At 30.2% G+C, this 27,332-nt stretch overlaps 1 protein-coding gene across 2 annotated transcripts in view; it reads left to right on the top strand.

Annotated features, from left to right (window-relative positions):
- LOC107442611 (glutamate receptor 1) overlaps positions 1 to 22,676 on the top strand; it is a 273,575-nt gene extending 250,899 nt beyond the window's left edge. The window contains exons 14-16 of one of the 2 annotated variants that reach the window (XM_071188105.2): positions 8,269 to 8,406; positions 12,505 to 12,579; positions 22,556 to 22,676. In XM_071188105.2, the coding sequence (XP_071044206.1) occupies positions 8,269 to 8,406; positions 12,505 to 12,579; positions 22,556 to 22,636 (294 nt within the window). In that variant the 3' untranslated portion in view covers positions 22,637 to 22,676. Of the gene's footprint in view, positions 1 to 8,268; positions 8,407 to 12,504; positions 12,604 to 22,555 lie in introns of both variants that reach the window. The other variant, XM_071188106.2, reaches the window with a different exon arrangement.
- Positions 22,677 to 27,332: the final 4,656 nt, after the last annotated feature.

The following is a 27,332-nucleotide window of genomic DNA, read 5'->3' as shown; positions in this document are numbered from 1 at the left end:
AAACTTATGATCCAAATGTTCGGATCTTCACGTTCTAAGACAAAATCTAATTGATTATTTAAATACGCTAATTAATTAGTGCAGACGATATTTTAAGTTGGGAAATCAGATACAAAAACGTGCTTTTCATGAATAAATATACCTTGTTTTCGACTGATTTGGATTTCTGAACTCCAAAATATAGGGGGTAGCTGCAATGTCTCCTATAGCCATAGGAGGTTTTTTTTTAATGATGAATACATTACGGTAAATACAATCGTTTAAAGGAATTAATAGCATAACTTCCAACATTTGAGGTAGTAGCGAAAGAGTTGTTCATGTGTTAGTGTTTTTTTTAAAACAATGGAAATTTTATAAAACTTTTTTTCAGAATTGAAGAACATAGTCATTTGTCTATCTCACCTTTTATACTGGAGATGGACAGATATGGAAACACTTCTATATTGGCTCTCCGGAATCGATTATTTTCAGCAGCTGGCGTTTTTGATGGTTTTGCGTGGCAAAACTGGTGGCATAATTCGAAAGATCAAGGTTTAGGGGAGTTGGTAGAGCATATTACAATAACGCTAAAACTGACCTTTTTCAATGCATCTTTTCTAGGAGACAACTTATGAAATCATTTTGAAATTTTTTGAGGATATGTAAGATTTCAACATTTTTTTGCTGTTACAATGTCTTAGCTGTTGTATGTAATGTTTTAGCATTAACAAGAATAATTGTTAAATTATGATATACTTTTAATCAAAAATGATGAAACTTTTTAAAAACTTGTAAGTTCTCAGTTCATACTTTTCTTTAAAAAAAGTTCTGTCAAAGATATGCATTTCAGTTTTCTCATCTCAGTTTAAACATGTATAGGTAAATATTCTGTGAAAAAAGAACTGAAGCAGTATCTTGTTTAGATACTGAGAAAAGGTAACATGGAAAAAGGTCAATTTTAGCATTATTGGTACCACTGCCCAACAATAATGTAAGAATCACTTTCAGTTTATTACATTTTCTTTAATTTCTCAAGAAATACTTAAAATATTATTTTGTAACTTTAGTGACGTTTAGTTCATGCGATTTTTAATACTTAGTAATAAAATTTAAAGCTTTCAGTGGTTTGAGTGACCTACAATAACTTACGAACTAAAACAAGTATTTTGTAACAACCTATGCCAGAAAAGCAGACAATAAGCTTGCAACTTGTATCGATTACTTTAATTGTTATTTTTAATAACTGCATAAAGTTTCGTAAAACAGGATTGAATATTTATGGAGGTATGGACATTTTTACTAAAAAAAAAATAATTTTTCACCGTACTTTTTTTCATTACAGCTTTATAGATATTCAACAGTATTAAACAAAATTTTGGAAAAAATTTAAGATTTATTACAAAATTGCTGATTTAAAATTTTTGAAAAAAATCGTTAAAACTGAAAAAAGACATGAGTACTTAAGCTAATTCTTTTATAGCGCGCATGCACTGAAAAATTTTAAGAAGTTTTTTTAATAATTTTGTAGTGAATCGTATTTGCCAAATAATTAAAAAAATTATTTGAATATTTTAAAAATTTAAAAAGTTTCAAGCAATGCTCTAAGCAGTTTTTTCTTTTAAAACGATCGGGGTATTTCACAAATTTTATTATTTACCATAAATCAATTTATAATGAAAGTTAATAAATTATTTCTAGATTTAATCGAAGTAATTTTTAAATCGGTCAATAAGATTGAGAGATTTATATAAAAATGCTTATAGTGATAGTTAAAAAGGAAAGAAGCTTTAAATTTCTACACACATTTTGCTAGACGCAAACTTTGCATAAGTTAATAAAACGTAATTTTTGAAAACTTTAAAATTGATTTTTTAAATTTTGTCAACAATTTTGCAACGTAAAATCTTCCAAAATGCTCCTTAAAAATATTGTTTATGTAAAGTTAGAGTGGAGGCGCTTCCATATTTTGTTTTGAACTTCTGCATACCTGTAAAGGTTATGTATGTCTTAGTGGCCAAAATACATTCAATTTTAATATAACTAAAATTAAATATCCTCACTAAGAAATATATTTTTTGAAACTACGGAAACCGTATCAATTGGAGGGTATGCAATAGAAAAGGTAATGCAATAGCAGATATATTTTGCAGATAGTAGATAGTAGATATATTGCAATACAGAGGTGTGCAATGGTAAATATATTTTGGGAATTATATATGGTAGAATATAAATCCCAAAATATATCTATTTCAAATTCTATTTTATTATTCTTCTCTCTATTTCGAATTATGTTAAAAGTAAAAATATATAATAAAAATTTTTTTTTTAATGATTTATTAAATAGTATACTATTAAAAGTTTTTTTTAACTACTTAAATCATTTAATACATGCACGGTAAATGTTTGCCATATAATAAACTAGTAAATCTGTTTCTCTAAATAATTTGATGATTTACAAATAAATATTGGAAAGTAAAAAGTTTTATTATCTAACTCTAAATAAAGTTTATTTTCTAAATTAAAATAAAGACACTAGTTTCAACGAATAGTAAAACGGGGTCTCAACGGTAAGTGTTGAAATGAATAGTAATGCTGCAAGAAGGAATAAGAAGTTTTAACTCTTTAATAGAAATTTATTTCCCTTATTTTTCGTTTCGTTTCGGACCAAAGAGAATTTAAAATTGTCACCATTAAAATAGAGAGAAGTTTTAAAGCGAAAAGGACTTTTCTTATACTAAGAAGCTCTTTCACTCTAATTGTTGAAAAAAAATTTTGTCACATCATATTAGTGTTTAACATTTCCAATTGCATTTTAAATCAATTTATATTTGAATTGAAAAGAAACTAAATGTCTTAATGTCCAAATTTAAAAATTAAGAAGATGGTGCTTGAGAAAGAAATTAGTACTATCTATATGCTATAGACTACAAGGATTTTTCACCCTGACGCCTAATACTTTGACAATGAAAAAAAAACACTGTGTTCAGACTTCTCATTTAATTTTAACCCTTTTCGCTGAAGTGTAGTCTGCCTGGCAACACTAATTCCACAAATGTTACTAAATGTTAATGTATAATTACGTTAATGCAATCTTATGTTAATGTAAAATTAATTGCGCTTAAAAATTTAGCAACTGCTATGCTTTAAACAACAAGTTTCCAGAGAGCGATACCTTATAGTAGCCAGAACTGTTTTGTTTTTGCTCGAAACTGCTAAGAAAGAAGCACTTGTGCTACCTTTTTATTTATTTTTTTAAAAGAAACAGTTTTACTGAAAATATTACAGAAAAGAAAATTGGTTAAAATGCAAATTAGAATTTGAAAGGAGGGTTTCGATTTTCTGGTTTCTAATGACACTTGGACAAACCAAGCTAGCCAGCCATCTGCCTTTTGCGAATTGAACTAGGAAGGTGAGTTTTTCCTTTGACAAGAGAGATCCGCAAGGGTGAATCTACGTCTTTGATCTGAATCCTACTTATAGATTTCCGCACCGCTCATTCGTAAGGCACCTTCCTCAACTTAGACATAGATCGGAAGGGAAAGACATTTTCTCCATATCACTGTATCCATGTTACTGCTTTGCATCCAATCACAGGACTTTCAATTCCACAGCATTTACGTGCACGTGTATCGCATATACTCGGGATCTTAGCGGAGTCAAAGATAGAACCTCGGCACCATGGATTCTCAAATCACTGGCCTACCACAGTCGAAAGGAAGATTCAAATGGGAAACGTTACATCTATTTCAATTATTTTGGTGATTACATCAAAGCGTATGATTCCAATGAAATTGAAATAGATTTGCATTTTGTGAAGTTTTTCTCTGAAGTACAGTGTAAAAAAAAAACTTTATTTATGGCAGTTATGGAACAAAGAAATGAAATTTAAAAAAATAATACTGTGGTGTGAAATTTTAGATTGTGTATAATGACTTATCAGTGAGTCATATGAGGTGATATATATATATATATATATATATATATATATATATACAGCACTAAAAGGATTAAAAGAAAAGAGAGAGAAACGAAGAAAATTAAGAAAAGCTAAAAGTTTTATTTATAACTCAAATAGGTACCGTAAACCGGGGCGAGTCTACCCATCCAGGGGCGAGTCTACCCATTTAAGTTTTATTTAATTTTCACTATTTTAAATAGCAAATAAAAAAAATTTTACCGACGGAGGACTTAGTTCAGACTCTAAGGAAGATGGCACTGTAGTAGTTTGATCCGTTTTTATTTATTTGGTGTCTTTTTAACCGACCTGTTCAAGCGTCTTTTGAGAGATTTGTATTGAAAATCAGCAAACTTTTAGTTGGTGCTCCGTAAGTACATTTTTATTATTACTATTTTCACTTTGGTTAAGTGATAAACTTATCTAAGACTAAGATTACATTAATTTTATATGAAAAAAAAACAAAAGGAATGTAAGTTTTGCTATTGTAAACAAAAAACCAGAATTCGCGGGGCGAGTCTACCCATTCGTATTTAGTTTTAATAAAGCATAATAATATAATTTAGAGCTTTGTTTAAATTAAAATTAAGTCATTTTAAATGAATTTGAGTATATTATTTTAATTCTGCATTGATAAATTTATCATTAATAAGAAAATTTATAGGTTAAATATAAATGCAATGTTTATTCTACCTATTTTTTAAATTTTTATATTACAAAATTAACTTTTTTTATTTAATGAAGTTAAATAAATTATTATTTAAAAATTATAATTTACCTCCCAAAATAATGGGAAAAGGATTTTTCATGATTCCTAATGTTTGAATTTCGATTTTGTTAATAATCTTTAATTATTATTATTTATTAATTATTTAATTGTAAATTTATATTAATTTTAATTTATTTTTATCAACAATAATCAGAAAGAAATGTTATTTTATAATGTTAATGATTATAAAAACAAAACTGTGATCAAAATGTGATAATCGATCAAATAGTCAATTTGTGCTATTTTATGAATAAAAAAATGGAATATATAATAAAGTTATGAATTTTACTTCATAAATATCCTATATAGTAACTAAAATAACATTTTAATAGTAAAATTTGATTATTTACAATGTTAACATTCATTTTAGTAGAATGGGTAGACTCGCCCCATACGAGAGATTTGTCAGCAGTTTTATAAAAATATACAGTAACAGCGTAACTGTTAATAATTTCTAAAATCGATTTCACAGCTTTAAAGAGGGATAAATAGCGATTCCGAAACACCTATTAAAAGCCTTTTTTCTTTAATATTTACAAAAGTTTGACCACTTGAAAGTTGACAAACTGAAAAAATGGGTAGACTCGCCCCGGTTTACGGTACTGCAGTAAGAACGCGATATAAAAGATCCCTCTATTTACGATTCTATTCTCTATTTACACTTCTATTTTCATATTTTGTAATCTGGCAAACATATTACGAAAATATTTTAAATCATTCTTGAAAGATTTCGGAGCATGTAAGTTCATTTGAATTCGCTATTCGCCTTATAGATTTTTTATTTTATTCTGTATTTTTCTAACATTTCATTTTCTATATTTTGTTTAATATGTTTTATTTCGTATGTATTTTATTTAATATCTTCTGCTTTCGTTTCAATTTTTTTCGGGTGCTTTGCTCTGACTATATTAATACAATATTAGAAAGCACTCCTTTATGCGGATATAATCGTGTGAGCTGATGAAGATATTATATCTTTTCAATATTTTGTTTTCCAGATTTTTTTATTTTTTTTAAATGAATATTTTTAGAAATATTTTATTCTAATAATTTTTTCTTCTTCACTTTTCATTAATCTTTATTATATTATTTTCTATGTTTTAACTATATTTTTAATATAATTATAAAATTCGTCTATCTAAAAATAATTCTAAACTGACATACATACATATATTATTTTATTTATTGATTTTTTTCCTTTTTAAAACTAAATGAATTTAAGTTTATTTTTTGTCAAAAAATACTTGAAAAGTTCAAACCAATTTTTATATATATATTAAAATATGATATAATTAAGAAAATATTACTTTTTTTCAAAATTTTAATCTGTAATAAAAATTGTATTTGATATTAATATTTAAAATTTTTCCTGGTTAATCTCTTTTGGAACTAATTCAAACGGCATTGCATCGAATTGTTTTATCATAGTGGGATAGAAAAAAAGTTTTAATTCTTATTATCTTTCATGCAAGCAAAAAATTATTGAAACATATGGCAAAAAACAAGAACTATTTGGATCAATGAAACATATTTGACCTTTAAAAGTGAAGGTTAAACAAAATACATTCTGAAAAATTAAGGTTTTTACAGAAAAAGTTTCTTCGTGTTAGCCAATTTTATTATGTGTCAAAAAGTGCGTTGCGTGAATAAGAATTAGGGCTAATAACATATTGATAGATGTAACGAAATATTTTTTTTTCCTGAATGATTATCTCATAATTTATTAACTTATTTGACTTAGAAAAGTGGAAATTGCTTATGTTACTCGAATTTTTGATACTTTCAAAAAATACTGATGCCAAAAAATGATGTCTTAATATATTACATTTACATACTTTTCGAAAATTAAATAAATAAATAAATGCTCACGATTCAAGTTTTAGCATATAGTACTTTTCATTTACAGTACTTGGAATCGTTTTGTCGTTTTTCCTTTTTTTTTTCTTATCAATTTACTTATTTATTTATTTTGATGATTGATGAATTACATTGATGTTGTTGACAAACATTACAGAAAGGTTTAAAGGATGGTAATGTTTATTTAATAAACTTTTCATTCAATTACTATTACATTTAATGAACATCTTGCGTACGAATATAGAAAGTGAAGGTTTTAAATTTCGATCTAATAAAAGAATTATTCGTACCTTTAGACTAAATACTTAAAATATGTGAAACAGGAAAAATATATAATTAGAAAAAATTATAAATATACTGACTTATCTTAAAATATTTAAAAACAATTTATATAATATATATATATATATATATGTCACGGCAACAAACAACAAATACGTCGGTGAAAGATCGAATATTTCATTACATTCTTGTACATTCGGACCCTCACCGATATATGTCGACAATCACAGATATGCTTTGGTGAATGTCCGAAATATTTATTATATTCGATTTGATATGAATTTATTCGTGGATATAATTACATTTATTCGATATTTTAACCCTTCACGGTTTTTTTTTTAAGGTTAAATGCAACTGCCCGGTATACATTTCCCCTTTATACCCTACACTGATGTTTTTTCAAGGTTAAGTGCCACTTCCCGGTATACCCTACATTGATGATTTTTAAGGTTAAGTGCCACTGCCCGGTATACATTTGCCAGGTATACCCTACACTGATGTTTTCTTAAGGTTAAGTGCCACTGCTCGCTATACATTTGTCCGTTATACCCTACACTGATGTTTTTTGAAGGTCAAGTGCCATTGCCCGGTATACATTTGCCCCATACTCCAAACACTGATGTTTCTTTTGATCTATCGTCAGTAAGTATAAAAATATAGAATAAAAATAAATATATCAAATAAATATAATAATTTAACGAATAAATTAATATAAAATTGGATATAACAAATATTTCGGACATTCACCAAAGTGACTATGTGATTGTTGACATTCACCGGTGAGAGTCAGAAATAAGGGTATTTAGCAAATATTTCGGACATACACCAAGCGACTACGTGAATGTTGACATTCTCCAGATTTCGGTGTTTCACTGTAACATATATATATATATATATATATATATATATATATATATATATATATATATATATATATATATATATATATATATATATATATATATATATATATATATATATATATATATATATATATGAAAGGTGAACGCTCTACCACTATAGCTCTGATTCTTGGTTTTGTGATTCACTTCATAGGACTTTTACTCAGCACTATTTCTAAGTAATTCAAAGTCTTACGTGAAAGGCCACTTTGTTATACTTGTGTCATCTTAAGCCTCTTAAAAAGTTGACCAAATGTACCGAAAATTTGCGAATCTTGGTTAAGAGTCTACTATTGTTCGTTTTTTAAATATTTTGTTGAATTTGGAGCTGTTGGCATCTTCACGTTTTCACTAGTTACATATTTACAGTATTCGTCCATCTCTTACACTCATTTTTCAATTAGCTATGAGCATTGTTATTTTTTTAGATTATTTAGTAAGGCTTTTATTTATTATAATGCCTAATCATAATATTATAAGGCTTTAATAATGCTTTTTATTTGTTTTTTTCTTATAATTGACAGGAATCTACACAAAATGAGCTGACATTGAGCAACGTTGCTGGTTGTTTTTACATTCTCATTGGTGGATTAATATTAGCAATGGTTGTTGCACTCATCGAATTCTGTTATAAAGCCAGACTGGAAGCAAAAAGGGCAAAAGTATGTATAATTTCTTCGAATTGCAATTATAAAAAAGAGTTATAGAAAAGTTGCAGTGCCAAATGACAAAATAAAGAACAAAGTAATTTATTCAGCTTATTTTTTTATAACTGCTAAATAAAATATTAATGCAACACAGATAATTGCTTTGCAAACATAGATTTGAATACGAAAATATAGCGCGTTAATCATTTAATGATTCTATAAAAACGTACAGAGATTGAACAAAAATATGAAAAATTTTCAGTACTTTCTACAAGCAACATTTCCTTTAGCAGCAAATGTTTTTAAAGACTTTTACACGTCAAAACTTTTGGCTCAGTTCAAACTATTATGCATGAAACTTTTCAAAAATGGCGTCATTTTTGCCAATGCAAAATTTTGATAGATCAAAACGAGGAGAAGAAGCTAACAACCTCTCTTTAGTTTTTATACCAACAATTTTGAAACCAATCAATATGATTTCAACATTTATATTAGAATGATTTTTGAATTATAGTGGTAGTAAAAAAGGTAAGAAGATTTTAATGGTAAAAAGGACCCGATATTTAAAAGCTTCCAGCATGATCTTCCAAATTCAGCCAACAGGTTTGGTGTGTTAAATCTTACTAAAAATTTGCCGCAGAAAGAAAAACAAATGTGTGGTGTTAATATAGGCGTGCTTTCATATTTTTGTCCAAAAAAGACAGATTGAAAAAAGACAAATTGCATTTTTGCTTGCTTTTGTGTGTTTTTTTTCCTCTTTAATTTTTGTTTTAAGGTCATTCTTACTAATTTACTTCTTATCATGATGGATAACGATAGGTAACTTAACATAATAAACTTTTTGTTCGCGTTTTGATGAGACTTTCCAATACTGGGTGCAGGTTCTTAGCCACTAAAAGAATTTCACTAAGTGGATATAACGAAATTCCACTGATATTTTAAATATTTTGGGAAGTAAAAACATAATTAATGGCAATTATGAAATTAAAGTGTAAATATTCACAGGATATTAATTAGTTTACATGTTTACTTTATGGCATTTCTTGTACTTTAAGGTACCACCTTTGAAATTTTAAAAGGTTAAAAAGTTGTAAAACTATTCCATTCTAGTATTCAACTCAATATTTTTTTTAAGAACGTTTCATTGCTTTTACATCTTTTAAATTATTGACCGGATTCCTGGAATTATATACAACAGTTAACTGTAAACATGGCGAGAAAGGCTTATTTTAACTCAACAATGCACTTTTTTTTTGCAATACGTATACACTAGAGCCGCGATTGTTCAGGGGATAAAGCGGTCGCCTTCCAATGAGGCGAAGCAGGTTCGAATCCCAGTCGATACGAATTCCGCATCCAGCTTGCACCGACCACAGTGCAGACGTGAAATATCCTCAGTGGTAGACGGATGATGGGTTAAAGTCCTCTTGCTGTCAAGCTTACCGTGGGAGCTTCTCGTTGTCTTCCTCTCCATGTAATGCAAATGCGGTTTAGCTCCATCAGAAAGTCCTCCACGAGGGCAAATTTCTCCCAGCACTGGATCCAGGAGTTGTCTTGTCTTCTGGATGAGGTTCAAAATTACAAGGCTACGGTGTAGAACATTAGTAGTAGTAAGCCCATAAAATTGGGTCTGCTGTTCAACGACAGTTATAATATAAAATATAAAATACGTATACACTAAGGCCGGGATAGCCTGGTTGGTATGGCACTGGGCCCATGTCCAAGGACTCGTGGGCTCGATCCCCGCCGGCCGAAGTGTCTCCGTGTAGTAAATGGTGACTGATGCACGTTAAGTCTGTCGAGTAGCAAAGTCCTCCCATAACAAATGAGTACCCCTTGGGGTATTGATCCAGGAGTTTCCTTGTCTTCTGGATTGGTTCAAAATTTCAGAGCTACGGAGTTTAACATTAGTAGTCCTGAACCCAAAATTAGGTCAGCTGTTCAACGACGGATATGAAAAAAGTACCTATGCACTATTTTTACGTCATTCAATTTAACGAGCAAAAATAACACAGGGGAGCACATTTTTTGTTCCTACATTTATATAAATACTTGATCATACATAATTCGGGTGCGGGATTCTGAAAATAGTTATGTTAGGACATCTAGATATCTTTTGAAAGAATATTTTTGGTTTATTTTATGTTTTGTCTGACTGCACAAGTTTGTAAAGAACGTATTGGTTTGTATTCACCGAGATACACTTGTCTTATCATTTTAAAATAACACTTAAGACAAAATACATATGACCTTAATGTATCCCATCATAAACTTAAATATGTTATCGCCTTTTTGCGAAAACTTCCTTCGTAGCCTAGAAACGGTAGTACTTAGTTCTAAATAGCACTTAATATTCACTTGAGTGACTTTAAAAAAAATCTTTTTCGGACTATATTATAAATTTGCATAAAAATTGCAGCTTTTGGAGCAATAGAGTTTTATCAGAAGATATTTTCTATGGAGCTCTAGCAAATTCGATATCAAGGATGCGAACATGTCCACAATCTGTTAAAATATCTCATACAACTGAAAACAATAAAGCAAAAAAATTCTGCGTGTGACCAATAAAATCAAGTATCAGAAATTTCTGACATTTTTGAATGTCTGTAGAAAAAATGAATATTTGGCATAAAAAATATTATAATGTCGCCAATTTCGGCATCTGTAGAAACACATACAGACAAAGCAGTAGGTTATTCAGCGCACGTGCTATGAAATTAATGTGACCCCAAATTTATAAAATAATAGAAAAATGCTGGCAATATTTTCCTTTCTCAAATAAAAAGCTAAGAAAAAAAACATTTTACTACACTTTTTCTGACTGTTTGAATTCAGTGGATGATGCTGTCTTGCATTAATCGAACTTTAAAAAACATACTTATTAGTCATGAAGTTATTTTTTTTATTTATTTAACTTGTTCGTATTAAAAAAAAACCTTAAAAAGTATTTTATTAAAAAAAAAACTGAATAGAACACATTTCTCATTCATATGCTACCATTCCTTTCATATAACAAGCAGTTTGAAGCAATTGGCTACAGATTTCTTACGGCTGGTAATATTTTTGGTATAAATGTCGCCAGCGATACCACATAGGCAGAGATGCCAACTGCTCCGGACGCGCCATAATAATTTAAAAAACGGTAAACAACTACAAACTAAAATTTGCAGATATTGTATTAATTTTGCTTACTTTTTAAACGGTGTATCATGACTTGACTGGAGTAAAGTGGCGAATTATATAAACGTTCGAATTATTTAGAAATAGTGTTAGATAAAAACCTATTGAAAAAATTTACTTGACCAAGAATCATGCAGTAATAAACTACCACTCGAAAATATTTATTTGCTGTCCGGAGCAAGTTGGCATGTCTGCTTAGGTAGGCCACACTGAGGAAGCAACCAGTAAGAAAGATGGATACAGGAGGGAAATTTCCATACTTTTACATTAAGATGCGCAGAGTTTATGTGCGCATGTTAATGGATGCGCAGAGGTACTGTGGGTATGCTTATAGAGGCGCAGAAGTGTTGTGCACTTGCTAAAGGGGAAATATAGGAATCTGCTTGTCTTATGCTTCTAACTTACAGCTCGTTTTCTCATTGTGTGGCCTGCCTTATACCACACTCGGCCACAATACTTCAAAAAGGATAAATGATATTTAGCAGCAAAATCTAATTTTTGAGAACTTTGAATTTTTGGCATTAGCTTTCACGTCAGAAAAACAATTTCAAAACCTTGGCTTGCGGATCTATAGGATGTGAGCTTAACGAACTATAGTACTTTTAATATTATTACTAACACTTTTTAAAAGTTTATTCAGGCGAGTACAAAGTCTGTAATAATTTGTAAAGCTCCATTGTTATACTGGCTAGAAAAATACACTTGCCCATTAAAGATTAACTTATCAAATTCGTTAATTTGACAAACCATTTCAATTTTTTTAATGAATTTCCAGTAATATGTTTTTCAACTAATGAAATTTGCTTTATCTATATTGAGCCGAGAGTAAGAGAAAATGAGAAAGAAAAGGAAATTAAGTAATCAAAATTCTAAAATCGGTACTTTCATCAGTTTTTGCTTTTAGTTTCGTTAAAACAAATTTTTATTTTGCAGGTAAGCATGCTTGATGCTATGAAGACAAAAGTACGTTTGTCGATTTCCGGTGATCCAGATAGAGATAACGGAAGGGTACGGACTGGCTCTGTATAATTGGTACTTACAATTGGTATACATTTTGTCCATGCCTAAACTCTGCTTCCGCTTTTTTGCAACCTATTTTGCTTTTAATTCGGCTAATATTTTGCTGCACAGTTGCTAGACTATTAGGCTTCCAGCTTTCAAATAAAGAGAATAGTATCGGATTGGCTTGGTGTAATCGGTTTTACAATTGGAAAACATTTTGTCCATGCCTAAACTTTATTTCCGCTTTAATGCGACTTATTTTGCTTTTAAATCATCTTATTTTTCAGCACAGTTGTCAGGTTATTAGACGTTCAATTCTTAAATGAAGAATATGGTAGGACATGTAGAGCAAAATTACCACTCGTCATCGATTACAAGTTGCTAAAAAATTTGTTTATGGATCACTATCCAGTGACTATTTTTTCCTCCTAAAATTTGCCTCACATGCTTGAAAATACGTGATTTCAACTTCTAGTATAGATAATTACATAGAAAATCTTTCTTATTTCCTAGAAAATTCAGTTTCTTTAACCCTCCGCGTACGGCTCCTGCGATTTGAGCGAGGTATCTGTTTCATCCCCCACAACGAGTCACTTGTAAATCGCGGGAGAAGAAATTTTTCCCCTGATTTCAATAGGGATCTCGCCATTTCCCTGTGTACGACCATCATCTGATGCTTATTTTCGCTACTAGGTGGCACTAGAGGGTTCGGGAATTTCGCAAATTATATAGAAAAATTCGTTGAAGGAAGATAGTAACGCCTACTTTTTAATATAGTAACCAGTAGATTGATGCTTTAACGTTGCATTTCATATCATACTTATAATTTTTGATATTTAGTGGTGAAAAAGCTACTTAAAATGAAAAATATTAAACAAAAAGTAGCTTAAAAATCGCCCCGTATATCTGGACTGGAAAGTATAAAAACTGAGCCGAACGTGGAGGGTTAACACTGTTTTATAATTTTAGATGGGATGAATTTGGATATAAATGTTTCCTTGTTGTTCTTAAAGAATATGCTAGAACAAATTGGGCAAAATTAGCTCTCACCTCCGGCTATAGGTTGATCAAAAATTTGTTTGTGAATCACTAACTGATGACTACTTTTTTTCACCGAAAATATACCCCATATCCTTGAAAACACATGATTTCAACTTCTGGTATTGTTACTTACACGTAAAAGCTTTCTTATTATCTAGAATATTAAGTTGTTTTTTTTTTAACACTGTTTTACAAATTTAGAGGTGGTGAATTCGGTAATAAATGTTACATTCGTAATCTTAAATAAATAATATACTCAAACATGTAGGGCGAAATTAACGCTAACCACCGGCTACAGGTGGATCAAAAATTTCTTTATGAATTGCTGCCCGATGTCTACTTTTTTCACCGGAAATGTACCCCATATGCTTGAAAACACGTGGTTCCAAACTACGGTATTGTTAATTAAACGGGAAAGCTTTGATCTTTCCTAGAAGACTCATTTTTTTAACACTGCTTAAAAGTTTCAGTAGGTGAATTTGGCTACCAAATGCTTCATCTCAGAAAAAAGGGCATTTAAGCTAATTTCCCATATTTTTTTTTCTTTTTCGTTTTTAAAAGTTATGGCCGATAATGTTCAAAAACATGTAACTAATCTATAATAATTTCATCATTATGATTCCAAATATTTTTGAATTATTTGACTATTAAATGTTAATTAATAACCATAAATATTATTAGTTCAAAAACTCAAAACATAAATTTCGTTAGTTGAGAACGTTACATACACTATTTAAATTATACATAAACCTGCCCCTAGTGATCAAGAAAATTGTTCTTCAATTCAGCGATGAACATTGTAGTATTTATCATACTTGAAGAAATACTTCAAAAAGCGTTTTACAAATAATATGAATAGGTTTTGAAAAAGTAGTCAAACATGTTTTCGAGAGTGGTCACTGTTAACGTTGCAACTACTAACCACTGCTCGATAACAAAATTTCATAATTCTTCATTAAAGCAGAAGATATATCGTCGAAAATACTAAGGTGCTTATTGAATGATCAGTGTTCTATAGTTCGTTCATCAGGAGTTGGCACTTGACTCCGCCTTCATCACGTGGTATCGGATGATACTATTTCGCTATTTTGGGGAGAAGGATATGAATAAGGCTGCTATTTGGCGATCGTATGACAAAAATATTTATTTCACAATCTTCATGAGCATATTTTGAACATGTGCATTTTATTTCATAAACTTGTTGATATTTCTCTCTTTTTACTGAATAGTTTGTTCTTTTTGAGATATTTTGCTGGGAAAAAGTTTTTAAATATAAATTAGTTAGAATAACGAAAGGTTTAATAGCTGATGATAAAGCGAAGTAAATGGCTGAAAAAAAATTCACTGTTTGTGCTTGGCCATCACCTTCTACATCAGAAAGCCTCCACAGACATATTTTTAGACATATATTTGCTACCACTTTTTTATTTTTACTAGATTTTTCTATTAAAGGGCTCTTTCGCAAACTGGTTTGCCTTCATAGTGGTCTGATTGGACTACCTATACAAAACCGTGTGGAGGCTATGCGCTCATTTTTTATATTATAACCGCCGTTGAACAGTCGACCCATTTTCTGGGTTTACGACTACTAATGTTCAACGCCGTAGCCTTGTAATTTTGAACCAATCCAGAAGACAAGGGTACTCAAGGATCGGTACCCCCAGAGGTTACTTTGCGCGCATTAAAGGTTACCTCGATTTCAAGCGGAGAAATGTTTTTCCGCTTACTCCCCCGCGCTGAAATGAACTCCGCATCTGAGGAAATGGAGCCAAGTGCCAACTCATGGTGAACGAACTATACCTAAGCGTTTTACGAGAGTCTCCTACAACTAAAAGCCTCTCCACGGCTCTTTCTAGGTAATCCAATCAGACCACTAAGAAGGCAAACTTTTGCTTTACTTTATTTGAATACAACTGGGCACCTGGGCCGCGCAGCTGCCCCTATCCCATTCATCATGAAATTACAAAAATGAGTTAAAAACATTTTGAATATAAGCAGTCGTTGTGGTAGCTAAGAAGGCAAACTAGTTTACGAAAGAGCCATTTAATAGAAAACCTAGTGAAAATAAGAAAATGGTAGCAAATATATGTCTAAAAATTTTTTTAATTTATGAATATGATTGGTTTGTCTTATTCACTTGCATACCAGCCAACTTTTAATCCCTTCCATTATGACTTTTCTCAGTGGTATTAAAATGGAACTAAAATTTCAATTTCTAACAAATAAATACGTTGTATTTGAAAATGCTTAACACGTTCACGCCGGGAAAAGTGCAAATACTGGTACGGGAAAAGAGAAAATACTGGTAGAAGAACTATTTCAATAATAAACAATACTCGGGAGGAGTTAATCTATTCTCAACAATAACAATTCACTGTAAGGAAATTTATCACGGCGAAGAAGCAATTCAATATAAAAATTGCATCCGTTAAAAACAATTGGTAGTTATGGAGTTTTATTATTCCCGGAAAAAAACTAAAAAATGAAATTTATTGTTACCAGTTTTTACTCCGGTGCACTGCCAAGATGAAACAATCTAGCGAGACCCACCGGTGGGTCACCCCGGCGTGAACGTGTTAAACTAACTACCATGATAGTAATACGTTAAATTAGTCATTTTTTTGAACAATTAAAAACAATTCAAGTCTGGACGCTTTTGTGTGAATGTATTTATCATTTTAATATTGTTGAAAATGTTTTCAGTACAATGAATCTTTTTTAGGATTTAATTTAACATTACACCTTAATAACAGTATTTCTTGACATCTTTGATAAAAAATTTTAATTTAAATTAACTTTAAACTTGTGAACTTAAATTTAATTAACTTTCAATTTTTTTGTACCATTTGTCCGAAAGAGCGCTAACATAGCAAAATGAACACATTTAATAAAATCAATGTATTTGTCCCTTATACGACTCGCTCTGTTTTTTTGAAACTTTCTTCTTGGCTGTATTTGGTAGCAATTATAATCCAAACTTTTTTTTAAACCAATAAAATTTGTTATCTGAACTAAAAAAAAAGTACTTGAAACTGTTTTTTTAAAATTAAGAAATTCCAAATAAGAGAGCTGTTTGTTAAAGACTACTGGTTTGAAAGCTAGTAACTCGGAAGTCCTAGCTTCCAGGAATTTTTAAATTGGTAACCAAATATCAATTTAAAATAACTAAATATGTTTACTTTCGTCCGCATTTAAAAACGTTCCTGCACAATTCTTAGGTTAGTTTTAAATGCTTAAATTCTGTGTTTATAATTGTGGACAGAATCATTCTAAATTAAAATAATAAATTAATAAATGTAAAATCATTAAAATTGGCAATTTCTCTAATTATTCAAATAAAAGTTTTCCGATAGAAAGGCGCAATTTGGAAGGTATGACATTTTTCTTATTTCCAAAATTTTTCAAAATCTTATTGGTAGCTTGGTAACATAATAATAATTTAGGTACGACGTTGCATTTTTCCGCTTCATTTGCTGTTATAGAATTTAATTTTTTAATGTTGAAAATTATACCAATTCGCAGAATAAACAAGCAAACTATTCTGTTTAAAAATTACAGCCAGATATTTCGGTGAGAAACATTAATACTAATATTTTAACATGACATGTTGCGTGTGAAACGTGGGTACGCGACTTTGAAAATTGAAGCTCTCATTCTGGAAAATCTGACGTTACTCTATAACAATTACAGGTCGCAGGTTTCCTTTTTACGAAGACTTGTTCAGTGTCATTATATTTCGCACGAAACTACAATTTCATATTCAGTGCACGATTTTTGTCACATACTCTCTGTGAATATTACAGATTAAGTTCTTGACATTCAGGGGATTTATATACATTAATATCTTTCTTTAGGCAAGATTGTTTGACATATGTTGGTACGCACAATAATTATGATATAAATAGATCTTACATTTTAAGCGTCTTGAATATTTAAGCATTATTTTATTATCGAAATTATTACTTAAAAAGTGAAGTTTCATTTTTAAATTTAAAAGGTAAAATTTAAAAATATCTAAAAGCAATGGTACAAGCTGACCCCAAACTTATCTTCTTGCGGAGGCAGAACTGTTATTGTATAACAGCATGCATGTTATTGTGTAAACTGTTTATTGTATCACAACACAACTTTTCATCTTCTAAAACAATGTAAAAATACTAACGTTACTTACGAACTTCACGTTACCCAGTTCATAAACAAGCACGTAAAATGGTGTATATATAAAAAACTATGACCTGAAAAAGGTGGTAGTACATATTTGTTTAAACCAAGTCAGAGAATCCAACTGCTCCGTATTCGACAAAATCTGTTAAAAAACGGTAGAGAACGAACTAAAATTGGTAGTACAACAAAAGAGAACAAACTATAAGTTCAACACAACATAACTGTAATGCTTTAATGTAAAATTAAATTTCTGGTTGTCTGCTTCACGGTACCTGCCTCTTCAACTAAGGCAACGCCATAGGCAGCGAATGAATAAAGCCTGAGTTAAAAGTACAATAATGTGAATTATATACAACAAAAACAGGAAAAACTCCGAGTAATATGCAAGGAGTGATCAAATGAAAAGATATGAAACGACGTAAAAACGTTACAGTTAAATATTTGCATATTCCGCCATGGGAGAACGTAGCGAGACATCTCGGGATGCGATTAGAGTCTCTGACTGAGATGGGAGCATGCGCGGGCGCCCACATGCGCAGGAGAGAGCAGGGGCTCTTATCAAAAGCGGCGTCCAAATGATGCGGCAGTTTCGTATGAGGAGCAGAAACTCGAGAACAGAAAAACCATTAACTCCTATGTGTACTGTGAGACACTCCGACGCCTACACAGGTCCATCAAGAACAAAAGACCGGGGCTACTCACAGAGGGTGTGGTTCTGCTCCATGATAACGGGCGTCCACACGTCTCCAGAGTCACACACATGGAACTGGCCAAGTTCAAGTGGGAGGAGTTGGACCATCCTCCCTACAGTCCGGACATGTCACCCTGCAATTTCCATGTGTTTGGTCCTCTGAAGAAACACCTGAAAGGGAAGCGCTTCAACTCGGACGACGTACTCAAGGACGCTGTGAAGGACTGGGTCTCGTCACAGCCACAAGAATTCTGGGAACAAGGAATCCTGCGGCTTGTTCATCAGTAGGATCGTTGTGCTCAGGCCCATGGTGTATATTTTGAATGAAGTCTGAATTTGTACCCACCTCATACCCTCCAACTGCTACGGAATTTCCGTAGTTTCAGAAATCTTCTTTTCAGACGGTAGCAAAATTAATGTCTTAATATTTAAAAAAAATTAATTTTAGCGTAACTTGTCCACTATTACTTATAAAAGTGCAGGCCATATGGCTAGATTCTTAAGTTCTGATAAAAGTTTTATGAGAGATCCATTTGCTTTAAAAATTTCTACTTTGGTTCGCTACCACTAGAAAGAATTATTTTCAAAATCCTCATAAGTTGGAGGGTATGCCACCTTGTCGTTTCGTACCTTTTCATTTGATCACCCCTTGCAATATAATATGTATATACTAGAACGACAATTAAATATTTACAAGTAGTAGATCGAATGAGATAATACAAGGAAGTACAAGTTTGCAAATAATCAAAATCAATGACTAAAACCGGAATAGACTACATCATTCCTATGCCTCGCCTCCCCCCATATTGGGCTTCGCAGGTGACGGTTTAACTGTAACAAAGTTGCGCATCTCATAAGCATATCTGCCAACTGTTAATCCCTTCCATTATGATTTTTCCCAGTGGTATTAATATGGTATTAAAATTTCAATTTTAAGCAAAAAAAAAAAAAAAAATACGTCGTATTTGAAAAATCTTAAGCTGACAAACATGATAGTAACACATATTAATATATATGCTTAATTTTTTCAAGAATAGTGGTGATCAAAATCATTTAAAAATTAAGTTGATAAGAGAAAAATAGTTTATATTTACCACCACTTTAAATATAAAAATAAAATTTTACGCCAAATGCGTTAAAGATGGCAGGTATGCACAGGGGTGAAAGTGAGACGGAAAAGATGAAAGGCTGGTAGTAAAACCATTTCAGTTATAGCTAGTTTTGGGGAGGAGTTTACTTATTCTTTTTTTAAATTTTTTAACAATATCTACTTTATCTTGGAAAAGAAGCAGTTTTATATATATGCCAGAATTATAAAAGAAATCTTGATAGTTACAGATATTTCATTTTTTTCGAAAACAATGCTGGAATGAAATGTTGTACGTACCAGGTTTTTCTCTTTTCCGTCTTGCTATATAAGGGCTTTCACCCATGGGTATGCATAAGCTTTAGATTTATGTAGAATTAGTGATGAGTAAAAACATCACCTCTTTCATCAAAAAGCCCCCGCACGTATTTTATAAGTAGTCTGTTCAGACTATTTAAAAAAGTTAACCATATGTGTGCATGAACCAACATTCCATTTTAAAAGTAAATGAGAGAAATTCATTATATATATTTGAGAATTGAATCTGAAGTGGCTGACTAGTAAATAAGACAAACCAATCATATTGAAAAATTTAAAAAAAAAGACATATATTTGCTACCACTTTCTTATTTTTACTAGATTTTCTATTAAATAGTTTTCATCAACTGGTTTACCTTCATAGTGATCTGATCGGACTACTTATAAGAAACCGTGAGGAGGCCTTCCGTTAAGGGACGCGTTGGTAAAAACCCTTTAAATCAAATTTACTAAACCTAGAATCATACATTGAAAGACTTCCACCTAAAATTATTCATCCTCTGTCCGAAGAAAGTTGCAAACCTGCCAACTTTCACTCTTTTTGAGACAGGATTTTCCAAGCAGTAATAAAACAATTACCGAAAAACAATTTTACTCGAAAACAAATACTTTTTATACAGGCTGAAATTCGCTATCGTATATACTATTGTGCTTTTATATATTTGTTGTAATTATTTATATGTAGCGGTGGTTACACTCGTTTACAATTACCTTTTTTATTAACAGTTTTTAAGCTTTTTAAGATCGGGGAGAATCTTTCAAATAAGAAATGTTTAAATTTAACTTCCTCTGAATTTAACAAAAACAATTTTTCAAACCACCGATTCCAATTCAATGATACAGCAACTTCAAGATGAATGGAATACAGGCAGCTCCGAGGCCCCAGGAGCCCAGTAACACATGATTCCTAGTCCTAGTCTTTACAAAAACATTACTAGGATTTTTTTACGCTGATATTTATTTCTTTTAAAGCCATTTTTATTTGCTTTAGAAGAAATCTTTCGATTTTGGAGTGACTCACTCCCTAGCAGGCCAACTTGCTCCACTCTTTTAAAAAAATATATAAAGGTTCAGTTTAGTATTTTTCATTTTAAGTAATTTTCCCACCATTCATTATAAAATATTCAAAGTTTCATGTCAACGGCAACTTTATTGTTGCTTAAGTTTATAGACACTTTTAAAGAGTGGGAGTAATTATCTTTATTCTATAAATTTATTAAAACTTTTGAAGAAATCGGAGTCATTAGCATCCCTCCATTCCTATTGGTGGCCTAACGGAGCAATTACATCCAAACGAACATGTAGACGATTAACCTCTTCGAGACGGGCGAGTCATATATGCATAGTATAAAATACATCTCCGGTTCGTTTCGTAATTAAATGAAATGTAAGTTAAAATGTCATTTAAGCCTGCATGTTGCAACAAGTAGGCTAATGTCATTAATTTCTTATTTTTATAAGGAAATTTTAATTTCCTTAATAAGAACGGCATAAATTATGTTTTGCACAACCTTAATTTTTCTTTACGCATTTTGAATAAATTTTTTTATGGCACTCTTAATATTTTTTATGAATTGCATTTTTATTTTTGAGAAATGCACATCATTTACATAATAACCTCATCAGGACGTTCTTTTCATATTTTGCCTAAATAGCGTTTGTCATTCTATAGAAAACCGGCGTATATATATATATATATATATATATATATACAAGAAAAAACACGAAGAAAGTTATTTCTTCTTAGTAAAAGTATTTCCTTTTATTTTATTTTACTTTCTGTTTTTACGTGTTATTTTTACTTATTGTGTTCTATTTTATTTGTTGTAATTTTTGTAAAAAACTTTTCTGTGAGTGCTCCTTGCACGCTTTGGCTATATTGATACAATATCAGAAAGCACTCTTTCTTGCGGATATAATCGTGTGGGCTTATAAATAGATTATATCGTTTATTTTTCGGCTTTTTTAAATAATTTCATCCTTTTTTTTTTTAAACAGTTGTTTATTATTTTTTTCATTATTATTTCCCCCCCCTTTTGCATATGTCTATAATTCTCTTTTGTTTTATCTTCATTTTGAACTTTTGTATATATATTATATATATATGTATAAATATATGTTTCAAGTGAATAGCTCATTTGAAACTGTTGCTTTTCAAGAATTTGAAATTTAAATAGTAGCTTGAAAATAGCTAGAAACATTTTTTAAAAAATTTTATTTTTGTACCTTACCGCCATTTCGTAATAACATTACAAAATAATGTATTAATGTGGTGTCTAACTTTAATTGATGCTATCAAAATACAGGGTGTTCCAAAATTATCTTTACATCACCTAGCTTGAAATTGATTACAGACTGGAAGTGCTTAGGGCCACCAATGGTGCGCATGTTGAAGTGTACTAAACAAAACTTTATTAGTTGCAGTAATACATGCAAAAGACAGAATATAAATATCTTGTTTATTTTCGAAGTTATGAATTTCTGAAGTTGTAAAGAGAATTTTGGAACACCCTGTATATTAGATAGTTGTAAGGGGACCATTATTTTTTGAAAGGGAACCATTTTATTATTTTTCAGAAATGTACTTTTACAAAATGAAACGAAAATTCAGCGTAGGAGGAAAATAATTAAATCTTAAATGTTGCAAATACTAAAAATTAAAACTTGATATTTCATTACAGAATCCTTCTGTTTTGGAGAGAGTCACTCCTACTGATGGCCTAACGGAGCAACTACATCCAAACGAACATACAGACGTTTGAAGCAATATATTAGCATACATTACGTCCATGATACGAAAAATATAGAGTCAGTAATTCAAAGGCTATTCTGAATGCTCGAAGCTCGAGACAATGTAGGACTTTAAAGCAATACTGGAAAGAGCTAGAACATCTAGAAATTTTACCAGCAATATTTTTGGTCTTATTGAAGAGTTCAGAAAGTAAATTAATATGGTCTAGCATGGAATTTAGAACGATGATAGAAAGATATATAAATACATATATAAAAACATAGAATTATTTTGAAATCTTCTTAAGTAGACAGAAGAAGCTCGTAAAATGATGAAATTTGTCTTGGAATCTTTGCTTTTTGAAGAAATAGAAAAATAGAACCATTGTAAAATGTAATCTGGAAAACAAAACATTGTATTTAAAATGTTGTTAAGTCATTACTTATATATTTATATATTGTTGCTCTCTATTCAGCTGTTGAAAGGATTTCATAAAAGTTACGGAGAAAAATCTCACTGTTTTAAATTTTAAAAATAGTTTTTAATTTCTTCGTAAATAGTTTTCTCTTTTGTCGTACTTTGATATTACTTTTGAGGGATTAAGTCAGCGACAGAGAAGAAAATTATAATACTCAAACTTTCTATTATGAATGCTCAGTTATTGTAAATAATGTCAAAATTTTATTAGAACATTCCATGAAAAAATTATTTATTTTTTCAAGCAAATATTTCCTTGCTTATGAACTATTTTATAGGTTCTATGTTAATAGATGTTTTATATTTAATTTTTTAATCGTTTATTATAAGTGTATTTTATACATAAAATTCCTTTTTATGCATTATATACCCACATTTTTCCTCGTAATTTTTTTGTACTCAGTAAATAAGTCACCTGTGTAGAATAATATTCAAGGATATGATCTTCATGTGAATATTTATGTTGAAATTAATTGTTGTAATTTAAAATTGAAAGTATTATTGTTTTAAAACAAATCACTATGGTAAATTGATATTGTTATTTATTAAGTCTCAAAGTTAGTCTGTTTGAATTTATTCTTATCATTGTTTTGTCTTGCTGTATTTCAAGAAATTCTTTCCAAACAATGAAAGTTTGAGTAATAAATGCAAAAATGACTCGTTTTTCTTTAAAAAGTACTATTAAATGCTTCCTTTTATTCAAATGTAAATTATAACTTAAATTTCTAAAATTACAGAAAAAATCAGATGAAGTTTCTAAAACTAAAATTAAGAATGACTTTTTAGAGCAAACTAAGCAATTGCATAAAATGTATTTTATAGCAAATTTTTGTTTTTAAAAGATATTATCATTTATTTATTTCCATTATATTGTGAATTCTCATGAATCATTATGGAAATATAAAATGAAACCAGTATTGAAATTTTTATGAATCTTCATGGAAATATAAAATGAAATCAGTATTGAACTTTTTATGAATCATCATGGAAATATAAAATGAAATCAATATTAAAATTTTATAAATCATTATAAGAAAATACAGAATCATTATTACAAATTAAATCAGTATTATAAGTTTTATGAATTATTATGATGAAAATATGGAATTCAATGTATGAACTATTATAATTCTATCATATAAATACTTATGAATCCTTATCTTCAGCAGTTGTATTAGTTATAGTTTAACAGACAATCCATCTCAGATTCAAAGTTTGTAAATACTATTCTTACAAATCTTCTCTTATAGGAAAAAAAATATTTCTATTCAAAAAATTTTAAGCGATAAGTATCTTTAGTCAATATTAGTTGATAATTGCATACGCAAATAAACTGATCAGGAAAACATCATACCTGAGCTTGAAAACGCTTCACAATAAGTTTAATGACATAGAGTACTAGTACTATCTTCGAAACTAACTATAAAATTTCCCACACATAGAAAAATTAATTTTCATTTCCCCAATTAAAATCTGTCTAAAAGATGCAATTAGTTTTGAAGGTGCACTTGTTATTTAACGCAAAGTATTTAGTAATTTAATTATTTCTTATCTTTTTTTATATTTAAGAGCTATGCTTTTGTATATGCTTTGCATTAAAGCTTGAAATATCTGATGAAAATTCTCATTTAGAAAATAATAACATTTCTTTGTAAAAATAGTAAAATTGTTCATAAAATAATTACTCTACTTACCCAAGGAAAAAGAAGAACTGTACAGCAAATAGTCATTATGGAACTAAGCTATAATTAGTTCATGAATGAATTTTATTTGAATATACATTCTTTATATGTGAGAATTAAAACTGTTTTTATTAATTTGAGTTTTATGCTTTAATCAATTGTTATATTTTTTGTAAATACATTGTAATAATTTAAAATAAAACAATATTTGAATTAAAATTAATAATTAATTTAATAATTGATGCCGATGATCCAGATAAGTGTCATTTTCAAAGTAGCTGTTATTAGGGCAGGACGAATAAAAATTAGTATCCAAACTATTGTATTATAGGTTTGTTTGAAGGCAATGATAATAATTCAGTGTTTTATTTTATTCCCAACTGTCTAATTAGAAATAAAAATCATGCAAGCATATAAATGTGAATTAGTAAATAATATAGTTAAAGTAAATGCAAAAACAATACTGTTACATTAAGCATGCTCAGACTGATGAGAAAAATTCTTTTTTTACACTGATTAATAAATACCCCTAAAAATGGCACTTACCTACTTCATCCACTAAGCTTTTCATCATTTATTAATTTTAAATTTTATACTTATCAATAACTTTGAAATAATAATTATCATTTAATTTCAGAAATTCTTAAATTTGTGGAGGTCTTATTTCTTATCATAATCTTTATTCTGGCATATACTTTTGCAAGTATCATTACTTTTTGCATAAAACGGCAAGTTTACAAAAAAAAAATTAAAACAAAATGCTTTATGTCGCTAAAAAGTTTGAACATAAGAACCCACTAGTTTGCATTATGTGTTGAACGATAAGTATTCTCTTAAATGTACTATAAACCTTTTTGTTGAAAAATACTTTCCGAAACTTCTAAATGTGTTATAACCTTCTATGTTAAAAATTTTTTTAACGTATTTAATGTTTATTTAATTTCTATTATTGATTGATTGATTAAAAAAATATAAACCAAGATTTTTGTTGCTTATTTCTGATTTAAAAAAAGAAGAAATTAGAGATTTCATTTAGGAATGAATAAAATCAAGAAATGACTTTACAAAAAAGTCCTAACCGTAATATGTTTCTTATAAGTGGAAATTTTATTTATATTTCTAACCGAGGTTGAACAGCCGATCCAATTTTCGTTGAGATCTTTTCGATTGAACTAACCCGTATTTGCATTACATTGTATTACATTGTACATTTTATAAGTAGTCCGATCAGACCACTATGAAGGTAAACCAGATTACGAAAGAGCCATTTAATAGAAAATCTATTAAAAATTTGAAAGTGGTAGCAAATATATGTCTAAAATTTTTTTTAATTTATTAATATGGTTTGTCTTATTTTCTTGTCTACCCCTGCAGATTCAATTCTCAAATATTTATGATAAATTTCTTTCAAGTACTTTTCAAATAGAATTTGGGTTTACTCGCGCAATTTGTTCGCTTTTTAAATAATCTGCGCAGACGACGTATAAAATCCCGTGTGGAGTCTTTCTGATGTAGGAGGTGATGTTCTAACCCATGATCCGTCTACCACTGAGGATACTTTATGTCAGCACTGTGGTCAGTGTGAGCCCTTTGTGGAATTCGTATTACATTCGAACCCGGTTTGCCTCATTGGGAGGCAAATCCCCTGAGCATCATGGACATTGCCTTGATTCCCTACCAGTTAAGCCTCCACACGGTCTTTTATAAGTAGTCCTCGCAGACTGTTTAAAAAGTGAACCAGTTGGGCGCATGAACCCAAAACCTTTTAAAAAATGAATTGAGAGAAATTTATCTTATATATTTGAGAATTGATTCTGTAGTGGTTGACAAGTGAATAAGGCAAGCCAATAATATTCATAAATAAAATAAATCTTTAATCATATATTTGCTACCACTTTCTTATTTTAACTATATTCTGTATTAAATGAATCGTTCGGTAAGTGGATATCGATCACCGTGATCTGATCCGACTACCTATAGAAAACCGTGTGGAGGCTTTCAGTTGTGCTTGGAATTCAATCTTAGATCCAGCCGAGAATTTCTTCCGCGTAAGAACACGCCCTATTGGAATACGGCAATGATGCTAATAGAGTTTTTATATAAAAAGTGGTTTGGAGGCAGTCATCGCCATTAGTGGTTGACAGTAGAACATATCTTCATTATTGTTCTTTTTGGCAGTTAACACTTTACCGACCGGTAGCGGTTCGAACATACTATGCCCTTTCACCGCCCGTTCAGCTGCAGATCGTCCGTAGTATTTTATTTAATTTAGTATTTTTCAGTTTAAGTCATTTTTTCACCGCTAAATATCAAAAATTATAAGTATCATGTGAAATGCAACGTTGCAGCAATATTCTGCTGGATACTATATTAATAAGTGGGCGTAACTATCCTTCTCTTACGAACTCTACTATATAATTTGCTACCACTTTATTAAAACTTTTCCAGAAAGCGGAGCAGTTGGCATCCCTGCATGCTGAATTGGTGGAAAACGTAGTCACCACAGATCGGTCAAAAGTCGATTAATCGACGACCGGTCGGTAAGTGCTGGGGAGCAAACGCTGAATA

This window comes from Parasteatoda tepidariorum, chromosome 12 (genome assembly GCF_982258835.1).
Source record: "Parasteatoda tepidariorum strain Cologne lab strain chromosome 12, Ptep-v5.0, whole genome shotgun sequence".
NCBI lineage: Eukaryota > Metazoa > Arthropoda > Arachnida > Araneae > Theridiidae > Parasteatoda > Parasteatoda tepidariorum.
This window is presented reverse-complemented; position numbering and strand designations above follow the sequence as displayed.